The 20,106-nt window shown below is 36.3% G+C and overlaps 3 protein-coding genes across 4 annotated transcripts; all 3 read left to right on the forward strand.

The window, feature by feature from the left end:
- Positions 1–5,220: 5,220 nt before the first annotated feature.
- LOC132621199 (ACT domain-containing protein ACR6) lies at positions 5,221–9,041 on the forward strand. 2 transcript variants are annotated; one of them, XM_060335368.1, is made up of 7 exons: positions 5,221–5,593; positions 5,859–5,904; positions 6,261–6,375; positions 6,462–6,529; positions 7,082–7,693; positions 8,127–8,231; positions 8,321–9,041. In XM_060335368.1, the coding sequence occupies exons 1-7, from the start codon at positions 5,547–5,549 to the stop codon at positions 8,660–8,662; spliced, it is 1,335 nt and encodes a 444-aa protein (XP_060191351.1). In that variant the 5' UTR covers positions 5,221–5,546; the 3' UTR covers positions 8,663–9,041. The 2 variants fall into 2 exon arrangements, with proteins under 2 accessions (XP_060191351.1, XP_060191352.1); XM_060335369.1 differs by lacking the exon at positions 5,859–5,904 and having other exon boundaries at positions 5,223–5,593.
- A 151-nt stretch (positions 9,042–9,192) lies between these two features.
- LOC132621197 (pentatricopeptide repeat-containing protein At5g14080) lies at positions 9,193–11,891 on the forward strand. Its single transcript, XM_060335367.1, has 2 exons — positions 9,193–11,238; positions 11,325–11,891. The coding sequence occupies exons 1-2, from the start codon at positions 9,579–9,581 to the stop codon at positions 11,621–11,623; spliced, it is 1,959 nt and encodes a 652-aa protein (XP_060191350.1). The 5' UTR covers positions 9,193–9,578; the 3' UTR covers positions 11,624–11,891.
- Positions 11,892–12,538: 647 nt separating this feature from the next.
- On the forward strand, positions 12,539–19,812 carry LOC132621200 (actin-related protein 2). The gene is made up of 15 exons (XM_060335370.1): positions 12,539–12,784; positions 13,805–13,915; positions 14,363–14,497; positions 14,630–14,701; positions 14,783–14,861; positions 15,056–15,105; positions 15,373–15,476; positions 15,581–15,649; positions 15,724–15,787; positions 16,041–16,109; positions 16,599–16,682; positions 16,782–16,840; positions 18,110–18,176; positions 18,677–18,760; positions 19,469–19,812. Exons 1-15 carry the CDS (start codon positions 12,743–12,745, stop codon positions 19,547–19,549), a joined length of 1,170 nt encoding a protein of 389 aa, XP_060191353.1. The 5' UTR covers positions 12,539–12,742; the 3' UTR covers positions 19,550–19,812.
- Positions 19,813–20,106: the final 294 nt, after the last annotated feature.

Consider the following 20,106-nt stretch of genomic DNA (forward strand, 5'->3'; position numbering starts at 1 on the left):
GTCATGGAAATATCTTCAAAGTCTTCCATTTGGTCCGGTCCACTAGCTATCAAATCTTCAATTTCTTCGTCTTCGCCTTGCTCCGCTTCTGAGTTTTGGTTGCGTCGCTCCGATCTAATCCAATCTTGAATGCACACTAGTACTTGCAAGCTAAAGCCGGATAATGAATGTCTATGGTCTCCAATTTGCTGTCTTCCTTGGCTAAATGCGCTCTCCGAAGCCACGGTTGATACTTGAACCGTAAGGATATCTCGAGCCATTCTTGAAAGTATCGGATAGCTTGCCTTGTACTTCTTCCACCATGCTAAGACGTCCACCTCATCCAGTTGGCTGATATCCACATTTCTAAAAATGTATAAATTTGACTAACCAAATTTTTAGTATAAGACACTTTTAAACAAGGATTTAAAAGAGAACCCAATATAAATAAAGTTGGGATGGGAAAAAAATACTTCTTAAATTTGATTATCATTTCAAAAATAGCCACTTGATAATCGGGTTTATATTTATACTCTTGTAAAACTCTAGCTATTTCCGCTAAGTAGGCTAAAATTCCGGTTACCGTGGGATAGAATTGTCTAGAAAAAGCAAGAGTTGCATTATAAAAATTTTCTAAGAGTTCAATACATTCTTTAACATCTTCCCAATGCCTATAAGTTAACCAATCCTCACTATCAATATTATATTTGTTGTGAACTTGTTGTATGGGAATCCTATACTCATATGCTTGTTGTAGCATAATGTAAGTGTAGTTCCACCTAGTCTCAATTTCTACTTGAATTTTCCTAGGTCTAAGGTTATTTTCCACACAAGCATTCTTAAAATCTCTAATTCTTCCCCTATTAGCATTACAAAAAAGAAACGCAACAGCATTTCTAACTTTTTGAACAGAATCATCAAAATGCATAAGACCATCTTTAACAATTAAATTTAAAATGTGACAACTACATCTTACATGAAAAATATTTCTTAGAGGAGGGTTTATTTCTCTTTTTAAAAGACCAATTGCCTTTGTATTATTAGAAGCATTATCTAAAGCAATACAAAGTGTTTTTCTATAAATGTTAAAAAATCTCATTATAGTAGACATTGAATCGGCTAAAAATTTTCCATCGTGACGACCTTTTCCTTCGTCGTATAAAAAAGCTATAATTCTTTTTTGCATAACCCAGTTGTCATCAACCCAATGACATGTAATAGCAAAGAAATCTAAATGGTTAATACTAAGACCCAAATCAGCGGTAAGACAAACATTACAATTTAAAGAATTAAATACATGACGCAAATAAAATCTATATTTTTTAAACAAATCTATAACATCGGCTCTACAAGTACTTCTAGGAATACCCTCAAATAACGGGTTATAACAACGTTGAATGTAAGTAACAAACCCTAAACCCGAGGGAAAGGAAAATGGTAAACAATCATAAGCTACCATTTTAGCTACTTCTACGCGTTCTTTTTTCTTGTCATACTTAAAATTTCTACCAGTTCGTGGGTCTATCGTCATTTGAATCCCCCCCACATTTGAACCCGTTTGCTCTCCCCAAACATCCATATGTTTGGTTCTCATATGAGCATTTAGTGTACCCGTTCCACCATCCTTACCAGTTCCTTGCTTAAAACTAAATACTTGTCCACATAGGGTACATGTAACTGATTGATTTTCCCTATCCTTAGTCATAAATTTCCAAACTTTAGCTGTTGGCCTACGAGTTCTAGGCGGTTTGTCTTGTGTATGTGATTGTGCAGGACCTGTATCTCCTATAGGATTTTCGGGGGGTTGTGTTTCATCATCATCATCATCATCTAAGTCTTCATTAAAAGTGTCGGTAAAATGTTGTTGCATTGCCTCATGACCTAAAAGTGGATTATTTCCACCAACATCAATACCTAAATTAGGTGTTTCTTCCACAAATGTTTCCTCATTAAGCGCACCCCTAACAGTACGACTACTACTACCGGCACCACGTCTTAATCTCTTTGACATTATTAAATAGAAATAATTTAAATCACAATAAAATAAATTACAACAAATTAAATTGCTAGAATTAAATTGCGTAAATTAAATTTCAAAAAATAAATTGCTAGAATTAAATTGCGTAAATTAAATTTCGAAAAATAAATTGCTAGAATTAAATTGCAAAAATTAAAGATAGAGTTGGAACGAAGGTACCAAATTGCCGGAATAATTTCCAACAAAGCGAAGGCGGCTAGAATTGCAAATCCACCAAAGCTACTTCGGATTGTTGCAAAATCACCAACTCCACCAACAATATTATAATTGCAAAATTAATAATTGAAAGTTCAAACTATAATAAGACTTTGTGGCTAATTATTGCAAAGTAACTATAATTGAGAGATTGAGATTTGAGAGAAAGATGAAGAAGAGTGAATTGAAATGAAAATGAAGAAGGGTTTATATAGGGGTGGGGGAGGGGTTAAAGTGTTAAAAAAAAAAATTTGGGGGCCAAAAATTAAGAAAATGACCGTTTGGCAACGGCCATTTTTGCAAATGGACCGTTGCCAACGGTCCATTACCGAGGCCCAAGTCCAACGGCTCTTTTCTTTTTTTTTTTTTTTTTTTTTTTAACCGGTTTAACCGGTTTAACCGGTCCGGTTCCGGTTAAACCGGTTTAACCGGTTCCGGTTAACAAAAATTTGGAACCGGACCGGTTAACTAATATCCGGTTAACCGGTTATACCGGTTCCGGTTCCGGTTCCGGTTTAACCGGTCCGGTTACCGGTTAAAACCGGTTACACGGAACCGGTTGACAGGCATAGTTGATATGAAGGAGTATTTTCTAATGTTTTCATGTTTGGTTGTTATAAATGTTAGTACTACAAATATTCTATTGGATAACAAGTTCCTTAGAAAATGCGGAAGTGACTTCCCTAATGAGAAAAGGAAAAGCAAACTTCATAAAGGACATTCCCCGTTAATTGTCCCATCCCCAACCATCCTTGTTGCCCAACCCAGACCCTCCAACCACCCCGCCCTCCCGACCTCGACCCCACTCCGAACAAGATTCGATAAATGCTACTGGGTTGGAATAAAATTTTCTGTATATACCAAATACTAGAAAATGTCACTTTATTTTAAGAAAACATTTTGCTTCGCACCAAACACACCCTAAGAGAAAATACAAGATGCCCAATCCTATGTTAGCAACTTGAGAAGGGCATCAATTGAACATTAATGTGCAATGTCTCGCTGTGTGCCTATCTGTAAATGATGAATTGTGGTCCATGATCTATCCTCATCCTTACTTGCTTCACATATGCTTTAGGATTATGCAATACGTTAAATACTCCAAACCAAGCTGCCACCCACCCTTTATCCCCTATTTGTTTGGGCATTCGATAGAGATGTCAACTGCACCTTTTAGTGATATTTTCGGGCTACGTGGACAACTTGCTAAAACAATATTCCTTTCCATATCTTCAACAGAATCTCGATATATCCATACTCTCTTCAATTATCAAAAATATAGTTGCCTACTTGATAATCAGGAATAAAATTTAGCAAGTCTGACAAAATATGTTATCCAATATTATCTGATTGGAGCCAAGAAGAGCGATTCACAAAACATCAACGTGGACGTTCTCAAATCAACGCATGATTTAATGATTAGTGATTATTTTATCTCTTTTTTTTTTTCTTTGGCAACATCCGACTTCAAAATTAGACATCAAATGTCGATATGATAGAGTCAAATTTTGTCACTCAACTAGATATTTCTAAAAAGTAGTTAAATCAGTGCGATCATATATCCATAACTATCAAGCCTGCACGTTCATGTCAATCACTGCCGATGTTTTTTGTTGGCTTTTAGGGGTTTAAAATATGAACACATGTATTATGTATTTATGTTATCCATCCATTCATTTTGTGTGTTCAGCTAATAAAAATGGGTAAAAATTGATAGTATTACAAGATTTGGATAAGAAAATTTGAGGAGCACGTTAGGCCTAATATTTGTGATTGACTTGGCGAGACAAATCCATTCCCCGCCGAACTCTGTTAGACTTTGGGCGGTGGATGAGAGAGAGAGCTCAGCATTTGAAGAACATGGTACGAAAACAAGTGGGCCAAGCAGAAAATGCCGCCAAACACACCTTGTACATTTATATAGTTTAATTAATATTTTCTTTACACGCCACACTCTTTTTTTTTTATCTGAAAAATAATAACACCTTCTTATATTTAAATAATATATACTTTTTTATTTTACTCATAATAATATATATTTAATAATTATAGAATAACATGTGACATATAGAGTGTAGATTACTAGTCCCTCTATCCCGATCTAAGTGTCTTACTTTCTTTTTTGGTCTATTCCAAAAAGAGTATCACTTTCTGTATTAAATAAGTTTTCTAATGCAACATATAAAGGACTACACACAAGTTCCTTTGTTTCTTAAATTCCGTGTCAAGATAAACTAAGACACTTAAATTGGGAAGGTGGGAGTGAGAGTTATTAACCGTAAGTTCTTTTTACATTTATGTTTTAGTTTCCCCCTTTTTAGTACTTTAAAGGGTCGTTTGTTTCACATTTTAAATTATCTCGATATTGTAGTCCTGAGATTATAATTCTTGGATTAATTTATCTCACCTGAAAAGTGGAATAAAATAACACATAGTTTGATGGGATAAGGTGAATATCCCGAGTTAAATTTATACCCGAACTTAATTTATGAGACATCCCACCTTATTCCACGAACCAAATGATCCGCAAGGGTTAAAACGCGAATTTCATTTTTGATTTCAATGAGAAAGAGTGATTATTACTAAGAGAGATAATATATTACTCCCTTCGTTCACTTTTACTTGTCCACTATTTCTAAAATAGATTTTTATTTTACTTGTCATTTTTTACACATCAAGATAAGATAAATTCTTTTTTTCTGTTTTACCCTTAACATTAATTACTCATTTTAAATTATTTTTCAAAATTAATACCTTTATATAGCAATTAATATGAATATCATGGTAAAATATACATTTTATTTATTATTTTTTAAATAACATAAAAAATTAAAAGTGAATAAATAAAGTGAGCGAAAGAATAGTTAAATTGGAAGTAAGCCAAAATAGTTCTGCTTAATGATGACTAAGGCCTGAGGGCATAAATCACGCATCATACTTTGTAATAGCTGAATAGCCTAGAAGTGTATAGACTCTTTAATATAAAGGGTGACTTAGTGGTGAACCTTGTAACGTGTCAATTATAAGTCCTCAGCCGCCTTGGAGAAAAGGAAAGGAGGCGCTCAATTGTCCAATAGAGCAGTAGTAGTACTGCTACTTGTTCCTTGTTAGTGTCAACTGTCAAGTGGGAAATAGCGGTGCGGCGTGTTGTTTCATTAAATCCCAAATATTAGGTGCCCTTTCCACTCATTAAAGCGTCAGTTTACTCTCTCTCTCTCTGAAAATATCATCAGCCTTTGCCTTTGGTTCCGGAGACATTGGAGACTCATTCTATTATTAACCCCCCCTTTCTTCTTCTCTTCTTTAACCACGCGATTCTTCTTTCTTCATAGACATGGATGACGAGTATGCTAAGCTTATCAGGAGGATGAATCCTCCCAGGTAACTTCTCTTTCTCCTTCATTTTTTGTACGTAATGTGATACCCACATCATCTATTCACTTGCCTGCCCATCACACCAGCTAATTTGATTAATTTCTTTCTTCTTTTGTGTCGGTTTGGAGTGACTAGTTTTGGTTATTTTCCTTGGTCTTCTTCTTGCCAAGTGAATTGATTTTCGACTCAAAAACTGATAAAATAGTTTATATAATTAGGGTATTTGAAGAAAAATCCTCCTTTTTCTTTAACCCTAGTTTTCTTGTTACAGAGTGGTAATTGACAACAAATCTTGTGAGGATGCAACCATTATCCAGGTATAACCTGCCCCACACCTTAGCCCTTTTCTGTTTCTCTCTGTCAGTCCAGCCATCCAATTCTAAAATCAACTAAGTAGGCTTTTGGACATAAAAGGTAATATTTGAAAAAAAATTGAGAAATGGTATTTGAAAAATGAGTGGTAAAAAGGAATTCGCTTGAAAAATTGGTCAAAACCACTTTCTCAAATTTGTAACTCATCTTCAAAAAATAAAAATAAAATAAAAATCGAGTGTATAATTAAACGCTGTTTTGAAATTCTTTTTGGAAAAAGAGAGAAAATTCACGTGCAGACGGCCTAAAAGATTTCAGTCTCTGTGCCTAAAGTATTTATGTTATGTTTAACCGTGTGCAGGTTGACAGTGTCAACAAGCATGGGATTCTACTTCAAGTTGTACAGGTTCTGACGGATTTAAATCTTGTTATCACTAAAGCATACATTTCCTCTGATGGGGGATGGTTTATGGACGGTAAGCTCTTCTTATTTACGGAAGATCAAGGAATTCCGTTGTGAAAGTAAACTTGCCACTGACTATTCTCTTTATTGTTTCTTCAGTGTTTAATGTGACTGATCAAGTTGGAAATAAAGTTAGGGATGAAGAAATCCTCAGCTATATTCAAAAGGTACTTCATATTAAAGGCCTGTTCTTCCTTGGACCATTTTCATTGCAGTATTGTACTATGGTTATGGTGTATCAGCAATACAATCTTAATCCTTAGTGGGTCGTTTGTTTGCTGGTTAGAGTTATGCAGGTATTAGTGATGCGGGGATTGGTTATGCAGAGATTAGTTATTCATGTATTATTGGTTAATGTATTGGTTGTTCCATCATTCTATCCTGCGTAAAATAATACATAATTGACTCATAACTTATACATATTTTAGTTATGCGTGATTGTAAACGGGTAACACCGCACTTGTTGTGTCGAATTTTATACATAGCAACTAAAAGGTTACTACCAAACATGTACTAGTTATGTTGGTTTTAATACATAAGTAATTCACTTCCTAACCAACAACCAAACGACCCGTTAAAGTTGTCTTGTGCCCCAACAAATCAATATGCTGTAGGCAAGAAGAATCCCAAGTGCAAATGAGTATATTTTTTCTTTTGTTTCCTCAGTTGGCTCAAAGTAGTTCGTGGATCCTAAATTATTTCAATTTCCTGTTACGCAGACTCTTGAAAATGATGAAGTTCTGTTACCCTCTTTAAGGGGAACTGTTGGCTTGATGCCTTCTGAAGAGCACACGTCCATTGAACTAAGTGGGACAGACAGACCTGGTTTATTCTCTGAAGTGTGCGCTGTTCTTTCTGACCTTCACTGTAACGTGGTGAATGCTGCAATCTGGACACATAATGCTAGGGCTGCAGCTGTGGTTCATGTTGTCGACGACGTTACAGATTGTGCAATTGAAGACCCAAAACGTCTTGCTACAATTAAGAAACTTCTTCGCAACGTCCTCAAGGGAAACAATGATTTGAAAACCGCAAATATGACACTTTCACCTCCTGGGTTTACACATAGGGAGAGAAGATTGCACCAGATAATGTTTGCTGATAGGGACTATGTAAAAGTTAGAAGGGGGGCAGAACAGGGCAAAGTTGAGGATTTGAAGTCAGGGCCTTGTATAACTGTTTATGATTGCAGCGAAAAGGATTACACCGTGATCACTATGAGGTCAAGGGATCGACCTAAGCTGTTGTTTGATATTGTCTGCACTCTGACTGACATGCAGTATGTGGTCTTTCACGGAGTTGTTCACACAGGGAAGATGGAAGCTTTTCAGGTAATACTCCCTCTGTTTCAATTTGTTTGTCTTAGTTTGACTGGGTAACAGAATTTAAGAAAGTAAAGAAGACTTTTAAATCTAGTGATCTTAAACTAAAGATATGTATAATGTGCCAAATTGCCCTTTAATCTCGTGGTCTTAAACATGATGTTGGAATTAATGAGTTGCCAAATTAGGAAACAGACATTCTTTTTGAAACGGAATAAAACGTAAAGTAAGAAAAACAAATTGAAACGGAGGGAGTGTTAGTTTCTATGTGGACAGTATTTGATGGTCTTTCCACTGATACTGATTCAAGACAAACTTAGTTTAACTGAATTAGCTTTGATTTGTTATGTGTTAATGAGATGGCATGTTAACTAGCAGTCACTTCCTGTACGTCCTGCTTTGAAAATGTCTAATGCCATCCTTAATTATTGGCCTGCTGCAGGAATTCTATATTCGACATGTTGACGGGTTTCCAATAAGCTCAGACGCTGAGCGAGAACGTGTGATTCTGTGCCTTGAAGCAGCTATTGAGAGAAGAACCTCTGAGGTAAAGTGTTTGATTCCGAGACAATAAGATTTTAAGTTCTTAAAGCTTTCTCTAGCACGAGCATACTAATATGTGCTAGCTTTCTGCAGGGTCTAGAGTTAGAATTGTGTACAGAAGATCGACCAGGACTACTATCAGATATCACTAGGATATTCAGGGAAAATAGTTTGTGTATTAAAAGAGCAGAAATTTCAACAGAAGGGCGGAAGGCAAAGGATATCTTTTATGTCACAGATGTGACCGGGAATCCAGTTGAGCAAAAGACAGTTGACTCAATTCGTGAGCAAGTTGGCTCAAATATGCTGCATGTTAAGTGGAGTCCTTGTCACTCAGCAAAGCTACCTGAAGAGGGAACAATTAGCTTCCTCTTTGGAAATCTCTTCAAAGTTCGAACTCTCCAAAATCTGAAGCTGATCGGATCCTACTCTTAAGTGGTTGCCAAAACTGGAAAATTTGTCGATACGTCAGAAACAACTAAGTATGCAGATCTCAAATAACGAAAGGTGTAGATAGATATCCTACCCATTGGTGAAGAACTCTTAGTTTTATGTACCATTAGATAGTTAGACCATATAGATGGTGATTTGGTATCCAGAGTACTGATATAGAAGAAACTCTGAAACATCAGTAGTAGCAGATATTGCCAAGGGGCCTCTGTACATACATGGATGTGTGATATAAGTGCATGTGCATATATACTCTGGACAGTGTTCTTCTAAGAAAGAAAAAGAACCAAAGTATGTAAATAGAATATTTGTACAGATATTCATACTGCAAAGAAAACAAAATATGTTAAAAGGTTTAGTGTGATATTTTGTCAAGTGTGGTTCTAGATCAAATGACAAATTGCCTTGGCTAAAAGCCATTTGGTTTCCAGCTCCTTTTCCCGACGTTTCTTTTTCCATATAGTCGGCGGTGCTAATGCATTCTTGCTACAAAATGCACTGCGTTCCTAAATTTTTTCGAATGAATTCAACGAAAACTTGGGAGCTGTTACTGCTTCCACTCAGTACTCGTGCATATAGGCGTTAGGATTTCAGTTTTATGGGTTTTGGATTTTAGAACAGTGACTTCAAATGCTAGTAATTGGATTCTAAATTTATATACCTACATGCTTAATAAATTCCTTAATACAAATATGCTATTTGAGCAAAACTTCTACCTCCACCCGTGCTCGTGCATTAAGATAGTCTCAGCAAGATAACCTCTTTGCGTCCATTATTGGTTCTACTTTGTAGCAGCATGGTCAAAGTTGTAGTACTACGTTTATCAGTATTTAGCTCTTTTCAGTAATGCTGGGGTAGTAGCTAACAATAACTATACACCACAAAAATCAGACCATATAAAATGATGAAGCGATCAGTGGGAGAGTTTGCAAGTGTAATAAGCGGAGCTCTCATCGACGCATCAAAGCAAAGCACCCGAACCCAAACATGGACACCAGCATTAGAACAAACATTGCATCACCTCAGATGCCGGGAATCACTCAGCCCAACACTCGTCGCCAAAGTCATCGACCCATTTCTTGTCAACCACCATTCTCTTGCACTCGGTTTCTTCAACTGGGCCTCTCAGCAACCAGGCTTCTCACACGACTCTTCCACTTACCATTCCATTCTCAAAACTCTTTGCATTACCCGCCAATTCAACACACTTGATAAGCTATTTAAACAGGTTAAAGCTCAGAAAATCCGACTTCATCCTTCTCTTTATCGCTCTGTTATTGCTTCCCAGATCATTGGTAAGAAATCCAATTTAGCATTTTCCATTTTCAGTGAGGTTCCTTCGTTGGCATCAGAGATTGGATCCCAAACTTGTAATTCACTGCTTGCTGCTTTGTCGTCGGAAGGGAATTATAAATGTGCTTTCCAGGTGTTCGACGAAATGAATCATAGAGGTGTTCGGTTGAACACGCTTGGTTTTGGTGTGTTTCTGTGGAGATTGTGTAGTTTTAATGGGTTGGAAAAGAGTTTGGGTTTGTTAGATGAGGTTAGGAAGATTGACTTTTCGGGAATTAACGGATCAGTTCTTGCAGTTTTAGTAGTGCATGGGTTGTGTTCTGGGTCTAGGATAGCAGAAGCTGTTTCTGCTTTTGATGAGTTGAGGATAAGGGAATGTAAACCCGATTTTATTGCTTATAGAGTTGTTGCTGAAGCGTTGGGGAATATGCGAAGTGTAGTTGACAAAGATTTGGTTTTGAAGAAGAAGAGGAAACTAGGGGTAGCACCGAGGAATAACGATTATAAAGAGTTCATCTTTGATTTGATTTCGGAGAAGCTGATCATTGAAGCTAAAGATTTGGGCAAAGTAATTGCATGTGGGAACTTCCCTATGGATGACGATTTGCTCCATGCTTTAATAGGATCAGTTTCAGTTATTGATCCTGAACTCGCCATCTTTTTTTTGAACTTCATGCTGGGTAAAGAAATGGTCCCTGATCTTGTTGCTGTGACGAGCTTAAGTGCAAACCTTTGTAAGCATGGAAAGATTGATGAACTGCTTGAAGTTTTTCAAAATTTGTCTTCTAGAAACTATTTTAGTCACACACATAGCTATAATATTATGGTTTCATTTTTGTGTAAGGCTGGGAAAGTGAGAGAAGCTTATGAAGTTCTTCGTGACATGAGAAGAAAAGGTGCAATTCCTGATATACAATCTTACAATCTCCTTCTAGAAGCTTGCTGTCAAGAAGATCTACTACGACCAGCAAAACGGTTGTGGGATGAGATGTTCACAAATGGGTGCCCGGGTAATTTAGAGACGTACAATATTCTTATTCAAAAGTGTTCAGAAGAAGGTGAAATTGAAGATGCTTATAGGCTTTTCCATGACATGATAGAGAAAGGAGTAGTACCTGATGCTATTACATACATTTCAGTCCTGAAAGGTCTTTGTCAAGCAAAAGATCTCAAAATGTCTCTTGAAGTTTTTGACAAATGTGCTATGCAGAATCCAACCCTTGCACGTTCCGTCTTGCGTACATTCATCCTCAGCCTCTGCAAGGAAGGTATTACTCCGTATTTGTGATGATGGCATCACTTATGTTTGGCTGAATCTCTCTGTTTTACAAAGGTTTTTACCTTACAATTGCAGGTTATTTGGTTCCTGCAATGGAGTTACTTCGTGACCAAAGCACTGATATTGCAATTTTAGACTCCCATCTGATTCTTCTCAAGTTTTTAGCTGATGCTGAAGCGATAAGTTTGGCTGTTGAACATTTGAAGTGGATTCAAGGCAAGTCTCCTATGATGCATCAAGCACTGAGCAATGAAATATTGGCATCAATATCATCTTCTTCCAAACCAGATCCAATTCTCAAGTTATTTCAACTGATGCAAGAAAACCGTCTCAATATTACTAATGACTTGGGGAAAGAAATGGCTTACAGATGACACATACCACTTGTTTGTACATTTAGAGTACTCTAATTGTTGGTCTTCTCCATATGCTTAACGCAGGAGGCGGCAGAGACATTAATACACACATCATGATACAAAACCAAGAAGCCGAGAACCATAATACGTAGAGGATCTATTTTTATTTTTTGGTATACATAACAAGGACAATTTAATAGATATTCCCTTCTTCTTTTTTTCTCTCTTTTGTGGAACATTGAATTTACTCGTAAGTTAGTTAACTGATATCCGATCATGCATGAAAGATCATTTGTGATTTGCTCAAACAACTCTTTTTTTTTTTTTTTGAGGGGAATCGATCCCAGTCTTCCATGGGAAAAACCACTCACCCAATCAACTCAGCCAACCGTTGCGGGTAGCAGCTGTGGGTTTTCGTGGGAGTTCCAAAGAAAACATCAATTTCGATCCAAACCATTACAAAAATGTCTAGACAACGCTTTGATGTGTTCACTTTTGTTTCTTACAACTACAGCATGGTCCACAACGGCCATATCATATTATGTGTTGTGATAATTCGTGGTAAATTGACTAATTTTACACTAACTGTCAACCCACTATGTAACCACCCTAAGATGAACAAGAGAAACTGAAGGGGTGTAAACTCACAACATATTTCCCTCTCGAGAATGGAGCAGTATTCAATGAATTACACGAAGGGCTAGTTCACCAAATTAAAGAGGTTGATTATGCAGGAAAGTTCACCAAAGTGGTAAAAAGTGAAAAATTACCTGATGCAAATATAGGAATTTTGCAGAATTAAGAAGCTAAAATCGAACTCAGCTAAAAATAACTAGGATAATATTTTCATTCATATATAGGTTGAACGTGAAAAAGGACTAAAATGACATAAGGAAAACTTAGTTATAATGGTAATTATCAAATAATAAAGCAATGAACTCACGGGACTCAAATGCAAGACATAAAGCGTAGAAATGTTTACTAATTTAATTAATAGCTACGTCTTCCAATGATTTTACTAGCAATAGCCATTACCAACTAAAAAGCTCTGATCTTTGCTGTTTGCGCAAGCAAAAACAAAATCGCAAAGTTGAAGGGAAGTCGAGTCCATGATTGATCCAGCTGACTAGCAACAATATGGATAACAGAAACGTCGTCGTTTGCGACAACGGCACCGGGGTATTCTCTTTCTTCTCTCGCATTGCCTTTTTTAATCCGCTGATATACTGGTAATTCGTCTGAAGATTTCGCAATTGTCAAACGAAACTGATTTTTTTCTGAACAAGGTTTTAATAGCTGAAATTTTGTAATATTTACTTACTTGATTAGAGGAAATGGGAATAAACTTGGTGATTTTGAATGTGCCTAAATGCTTAAATTGACGATCTGCTAATTAGAGTCGATGCCTTTTTTTCTTTGTGAAGATTACATTACCCTGTGTGATATCAGTAATTGATTTTTAGTTTTTTCTAAATTCAGTTCAGTCAACTATGCCTAAATCCGAAACTATTGGGTGTGCTAGTCCTCTATAGTTTTTTTTTTTTTTTTTTTTTTTTTTTTTTTTAATTTAGACAGATTTCCCTTCAACACAATAAAGTACTGTTTTGATTTATCAACAGAAAAAAGAAAGTTGGCTTATGTCTGGAATGATCACATGGTTTCTTCATTGACCTTGGACTTATGCGATTATACTACTTTTTATTATGTGTAATGTTGGTATGAGATGAATTTGAATGGAGAAACATGGTTAGTGATGATTCATATAGCCGACTCGAACTTGTTTGGGGCTGAGACGAAGTTGTTGTTGTAGCTACTTTTGGTTTTATTTCTTTGTTGGCACTGCTCATTCTTGAAAATCAAATCTCAGTTAATCTATTTTCCTTCACAAGATGCAAGCTTTGACTTCAATTTCTGGTTATGAAGACCATCATCCTAAGTTAACGACTCAAGCATGATGCTATTCCTTTCCTTGTGGAACCTGCTTTTCAGTTTTTAACGAGTGAGAGAGAGTTTACACCGAGCATTTGCCTAAACATAACTAATGCTTCTGGCCATTGCGTTTCTTTTTTAGCATTTTCTTTTGGGGCCAGTCATGGTGGTGCTTGGGGCCCAAATACTTTTTTTTGGAACTGTTTTAATGTCTAAATGGACAGTACAATGTTTTGTGTCAATTCTCAATGTTTTAATGAACTAATGCAGTATGTCAAGTGTGGCTTCGCGGGTGAGAATTTTCCCACATCTGTATTCCCTTGTGTTGTGGGGAGGCCAATGCTAAGATATGAAGAATCCCTCATGGAACAAGACTTGAAGGTAAGCATCTCTCACTTTATTCTTACCCTACAATGTAAAATGTGAGAGTTCTCTTGCATTTATAGACAACTAGGAATCTCTTCTTAGAGAAAGAAATTCGGTTGAAACTTCATTAGTTCGCCAATTGCTTGCTAAACTAGATTATATATAGTTACTTCTTGTGAACTGAAGTTTTAACTTTATTTTGGTTCCAATACACCTCAGGGATTTTTAGTTCTGCTTACGTTGTATATTCCTGGATTCTTTGTTTAAACTTCTAGCTTGCAACTAAAACACAGGGAATCTTCCTGTCATCTCTTTTCTTCTTATGTCCTCTTATATACTTTGCTCTCTTTTCTTCTTATATCCTTCTCTTATATACTTTGCTATCTAACCGTTGAGCTTCATAAGTAAAGCTAGTCACAGACTTGTTTACAAATGTGCAACTCTTTTACATTATTCCTCTAGGATATTATTGTAGGAGATGATTGCTTGAAGTTGCGCCATCAGTTGGATATATCTTATCCCGTCAACAATGGAATTGTGCAAAACTGGGATGATATGGGGAATGTATGGGATCATGCATTTTACAACGAACTGAAGGTAGCTTTCTCTACTGCTAACTTCCCTGTGAAAATTTCTAACTGGTTTAAACTTTTGCTTGCTTTTCGATGCTTGTTGTATGACAAGTTCATGATTAACTGATAAGGCTTTCCTTTCATTCTGCTGTTGAAGATAGATCCAACAGAATGCAAAATTCTGCTGACAGATCCACCTCTCAATCCATCCAAAAATCGCGAACAAATGGTTTGTGTTAATGTATTTCTTTTTCGAAAAATACATTCCCTTTTTGTACTGCCTCAATGATTAGATTTACTCGAATTACAGGTAGAAACCATGTTTGAGAAGTACAACTTTGCTGGTGTTTTCATCCAAATTCAAGCTGTTCTAACATTGTATGCTCAAGGTACCTTTATACATGTATGAGTTCTTGGGGCATAAATTGTTTTCAATTATCTAAGAGAAGGACAATGATGAGTTCAGATATTGCAATTTTTTGCTGGGTATTTGTTACAAGGGTGGGTTTAATTAAATATTTTGCTTCTACTTGGGTCCTATATGTGATAGATTCGCTCATCATAGCTGTTCCCAAACATGCAGGTTTGTTGACTGGGCTGGTAATCGACTCAGGTGATGGAGTTACACATGTTGTAAGTTTTCCATAAGCATGGCTGTGTCATGATCTATAGTTAGATAATTTCTTAAACAGTTTGAGGTAATCAAACTAGGAGTTTCCATTGCCAAACATAGAACTGTTTTCCTGCGAAGTCCGTTGGGTTCCCTGTGTAATTTGGTCAATGTGGTCATAAAAGCAGTGTTTTATTCAGCTATTGGTTCTTTTGATGTACATGGTCGTACTTGCTATGAACTGTGGGGTATTTTTCTTCAGTATGTTATTCAGAAATGTTTTGATGCAGGTTCCCGTTGTCGATGGATACTCATTTCCTCACCTCACGAAAAGAATGAATGTAGCTGGACGCCATATAACGTCTTATATGGTTGATCTGCTACTTCGGAGAGGGTAATTGCCAACACATATTTGAAATAAAATAAATCGGGTCATTCATGCAATATTTGATTATTTTAACCATTACTGTAGTTCTGATGGTCAGTCAATATCTGAAGGTATGCAATGAATAGGAGTGCTGATTTTGAGACAGTCAGGGATATTAAAGAAAAGCTGTGCTACATTAGGTGAAATTACTTGCGTCATAAATTAATTCCTTTACTACTTCTTATGGCGAGTAATGGTATTTACTTGACTGCAGTTATGATTACAAGAGAGAATATCAGTTAGGGCTTGAGACTACAATTCTTGTTAAGAATTATACTGTGAGTAGGCTCCATCCATAATAAGCTACTACTTCTATTATTTAAGTAGAAGTTACTACTTCTATTATTTAAGTAGAAGTTACTACTTCTATTAATTGGTAAAAACAAAGTTACTACTTCTATTATTTAAGCTTTTCTACTACCTTGATCTTCAATTAAGTATGGTACTTTGCTCTTGGATATAAAGGTCTCTTTTTTCTTCCATAAGAATCTTGGTCATTCAGTGACTCATTGATTCAGTTGTTTTTAACAGCTTCCAGATGGGAGGATACTTAAAGTTGGCACAGAGAGGTTCCAGGCTCCTGAGGCACTTTTTACTCCAGTGAGCATGCAATCCCATTTCTATTTTCCTCTTTCAAAAATCAAGAACTTATCTTTTTCGTAAACATGCACTGGATTTGCTGGTTCCTCATTGAAGGGGAGACGAAATGCAGTTGATATTTTCATAAAGAACGCTAATCCTGTATCACACCAGATGTCTATGTGACACTTATTTATCTAATACAATGACCAGCTTTTGTTGTGACAGCTTCTTAAATTTGGTGGTTTTTCTGCTATTTAATCACTATTTTAACCTCTCAACCATCCAATAGGAAAGTAATAGTTTATTTCTGACAAATTGAAGCAAGAACACATTGTCTGAACTGCATGGTTTCAAATGTTGTTCTATGCTTCTCCAAACTTCTAATTGATGGGTTGATGCATGTGAAGGAAGCTAAATTAAAATATTATTCCATGCTTCTCCAGAATGTTAATTGATGGGTTGATGTATGTGGAAAGAACTAAGTCTCACTTTTGTTGTCCATTTCAGGATCTTATTGATGTTGAAGGTGATGGCATGGCTGACATGGTATTTCGCTGCATCCAGGAGATGGATATTGACAACAGGATGATGGTACTTCTATTTTGAAATTTCTTCGGTATTCTTTGCCGTAGTATTGTCATTTGCTATCCATCTTATGTTTAATGTATATTTTGATTTATTTTTTTGCAGCTCTACCAACATATTGTTTTGAGCGGCGGAAGTACTATGTATCCTGGCTTACCTAGTCGGTAACTTACTCAATATACTCTTCCTTATGATAAAAACTTTGAGAACTTAGCTGCTGAGTACTGCAACTGTGCACGGTTAATTCTGCATGCTACATTATTGTCACACTCTTCTAGGAAGTTTTAACTGGTGTGACATCTTGCTTTGAGTTTATGAATCAAATCTAAAGGTTTCAGTTGGCCTAAGTGGTTCAAATTATTTATACTCTTAAAGTATTGATTCACTTCTCCAACCACAAGGAGGTCATAGGCCCTTTAATACCGTAGAGAGGTATTTTAGTGAGTTCTTCAAGCTATAGGTGGTAAGTTGGTTTTATTTTCTTCTACTCTCTGTCCCAACATGGCTGTCCATTTTCTACGTTTTGATTTGCCCAAGGAAAATTCAATGACCTTATGGGGAAATTCTAATACTATGTGTTACATTACAACAACAACAACATACCCAGTGTAATCCCACAAGTGGGGTTTGGGGAGGGTAGAGTGCACGCAGACCTTACCCCTACCATGGGAGGTAGAGAGGCTGTTTCTGATAGACCCTCGACTCAAAGAAAAGCAAACCAAATCAGTCCAGAAGAAATAATAGAAGTAAAGAAGCCAATGCAAAATACTAAATAAATCATGACAAAGCAGTCTGAGAAAAGGAACAATAACGTAACTACCACCAAATCATACGAGAATAGAAGTACCAGACACAACAGATACTAGCCGAAATCAAAGGACAAGAAACTACAAGAGTAATATGAAGTGTGACAATGCTTAACTACCTATTAGCCTTCTACCCAGATCCGTGTCCTCCCTAACCTCCGTACAATGTGTTACATTGAGCAAAGACTGAGTTCTGCTTTATATTTCTAGAAAAAGGTGTAATGCCCCTTTTTAACAAAGTGAATGTTACCTGTGGACCTTATGTGTGTATTCGTTTTCACAATATACCTTTTTAACTCTCATCTTGTTACGTATGATAAATTAGAATATGAGGTTCTACTCAAGAGAGGAGTATTATGCAGAAATGTGCTATATTTGGAAATTCAGGTATACACTGTGATGCATGAAAAATTCCTGTTAAGAATATCCGTGAGCTGTCATCGAGAAGGAATTTCATTTCTCTTCGTGATTTATTACCTTAAATTCTACTTTTGCAATTACGGTATCCTTTTGTTTACTGCGGGAATAAAAGGAATGAACTATTTCTTACCCACCTCCCACCCAAACCCCGTCTCTATTTCATTTTCTTGAATAATTGCTACTTTCCTTCTTTTCAAACATTGACAGACTTGAGAAGGAAATTTTGGACCGCTATCTTGATGTTGTTTTGAAGGGGAACAAAGATGGTTTGAAGGTACTGTTTGGCTCTTCAATTTCTTGACTTTTGGCTTATGTTGTATCAGGTTTATGTGGCAGAGTAGCATTTATTCGAAGAGTCTAACCCAACCTAATATTTTTTTGTTCAAACAATAAATGTGAATAAATGGCATTTGAATTCTGATCAAAAGGCATGGTGATCGGTTTCTCCTTAGTAAAAGCCATTTAGGAAAAGCTTCATCAAACCAGAAGGTTTGGTTGGTGGGGGAAGGGAGGGAGGGGAAGAAGTGCTTGAATTAAATACCCCAATCTCGCTGGTACCTGCATCTTATGATGGTTTCTGCTCGATATAAAGTCAAGTCAATCAAGAGATAGAGATAAGAAAGTAGTTGGAAAAGGACGAGTAGGGTTTAGCATATCTAGGAAGTTTTACATTGCATACAAGCGTATTGTCTTTTATGCATTGCTTGGTTTTCTTAAAGTACTTGAAATCTTCTCTATTTTTTAAAATTTTGTTTTATATCTTTTCTGCAATAGAAATTGCGCTTACGAATAGAAGATCCGCCAAGAAGAAAGCATATGGTGTATCTCGGAGGTGCAGTTCTGGCAGGAATTATGAAGGTATGTGATATCTGTTTCCTCTCTCTAGCCCCATTTCTGCTCCTTCCTTGATCGTGCACATAAAAGAGTATTTATTCGAGAAGAAATAAAAAGAAAGATGGCCTGCTAGGATACATCCTTTTCCTCTTCCAATCTGTACACTTACCCATAATTTTCAAGATTTGAATATTCTATTTATGTCTTCCATTGAAGTGGGTACGCCAATGTTAGAGTTTACTGTTTTGATGTGATTCAGCCTGTGGAAATCAACAACTTCAGGCACAAGGAAATTTGTGTTTTGCATCGACTCCAATCTATCTCTTTTTCTTATACTTTCTGTGTAAATGATCAAATCATCTGCGTGTGAAAGATACTCCTGTGGCTGAATGCAACTGAATTTTAAAAATCCACTTAGTACAGCTAGTTAAGGAATTTTATGTGGTAGTTTAAATGTTTTTCTTTAAATTATGCTGAAATCATAGTGGCTGGTATATTTCCATGTTTAAACGATTCTGGCTGTCCTTCCATTCTAGTCAGGATGCTCATTCACGTAGAAATCATTTCATAGAATGCCGTTGTTTTCTCCTTGAGCATTATTATGTTTTTCTCATTATGCCAAAACGGAAAGGATTGCAATGAATCAATGCGCACCCTAATTGAAGAACAGACAATTTGAAGCAACATTATGATGTAAACAGAAATAAATGGATAATCGAATAATTTCTGCAGGATGCCCCTGAGTTTTGGATCAATAGACAAGATTATTTAGAAGAGGGAGTTGCATGCTTAAGCAAGTGTGGTCAGGCATGACTTTTACATGTCATCACTTGTTTAAGCTTTTGCTATCTTTTCAAAGAAAAGCGTGGAAATTTACAAATCAGGCGTGCTGGCAATGACTCTGGCAATCAATGAAGAAACTCTTGTACTGTATTTAACTTGAAAATTCTCAAAGAGACAGGACATGTCACACTTGAATGTTTTTACTGTGTCTGCAGTTTATTTTAGTTGTGCTGGAATTCTTTAAGACTTGAATTTGTACAGTCGATATTGAATTAAAAGAATGCTTATTGGAACTGCTTTTCATTCCATGTCGACACCTTTTGTGAAGTTTATAAAATGTGAGCTGAAACATAGGCAGCTTATTGCGTAAACTGGTGCAGGCCGAAGAGGCTGTGAACTAATTCTCAAATGTAATACAGCTTGAGGTACATTTGATGTTTGTTGTATGTACATGTATCTGTTATTGTTGACTTTCTATCGAGATATTAACTTTGTATTCATTGTCTATCAACACCCGTGGTTGAAAACGGCTTATGCATCTTTAGGTTTTTTGCTCGTTGCATCTCAGAAAAACATTCATGTTTTCT

Source organism: Lycium barbarum, chromosome 12 (genome assembly GCF_019175385.1).
Source record: "Lycium barbarum isolate Lr01 chromosome 12, ASM1917538v2, whole genome shotgun sequence".
Classification (NCBI taxonomy): Eukaryota; Viridiplantae; Streptophyta; class Magnoliopsida; order Solanales; family Solanaceae; genus Lycium; species Lycium barbarum.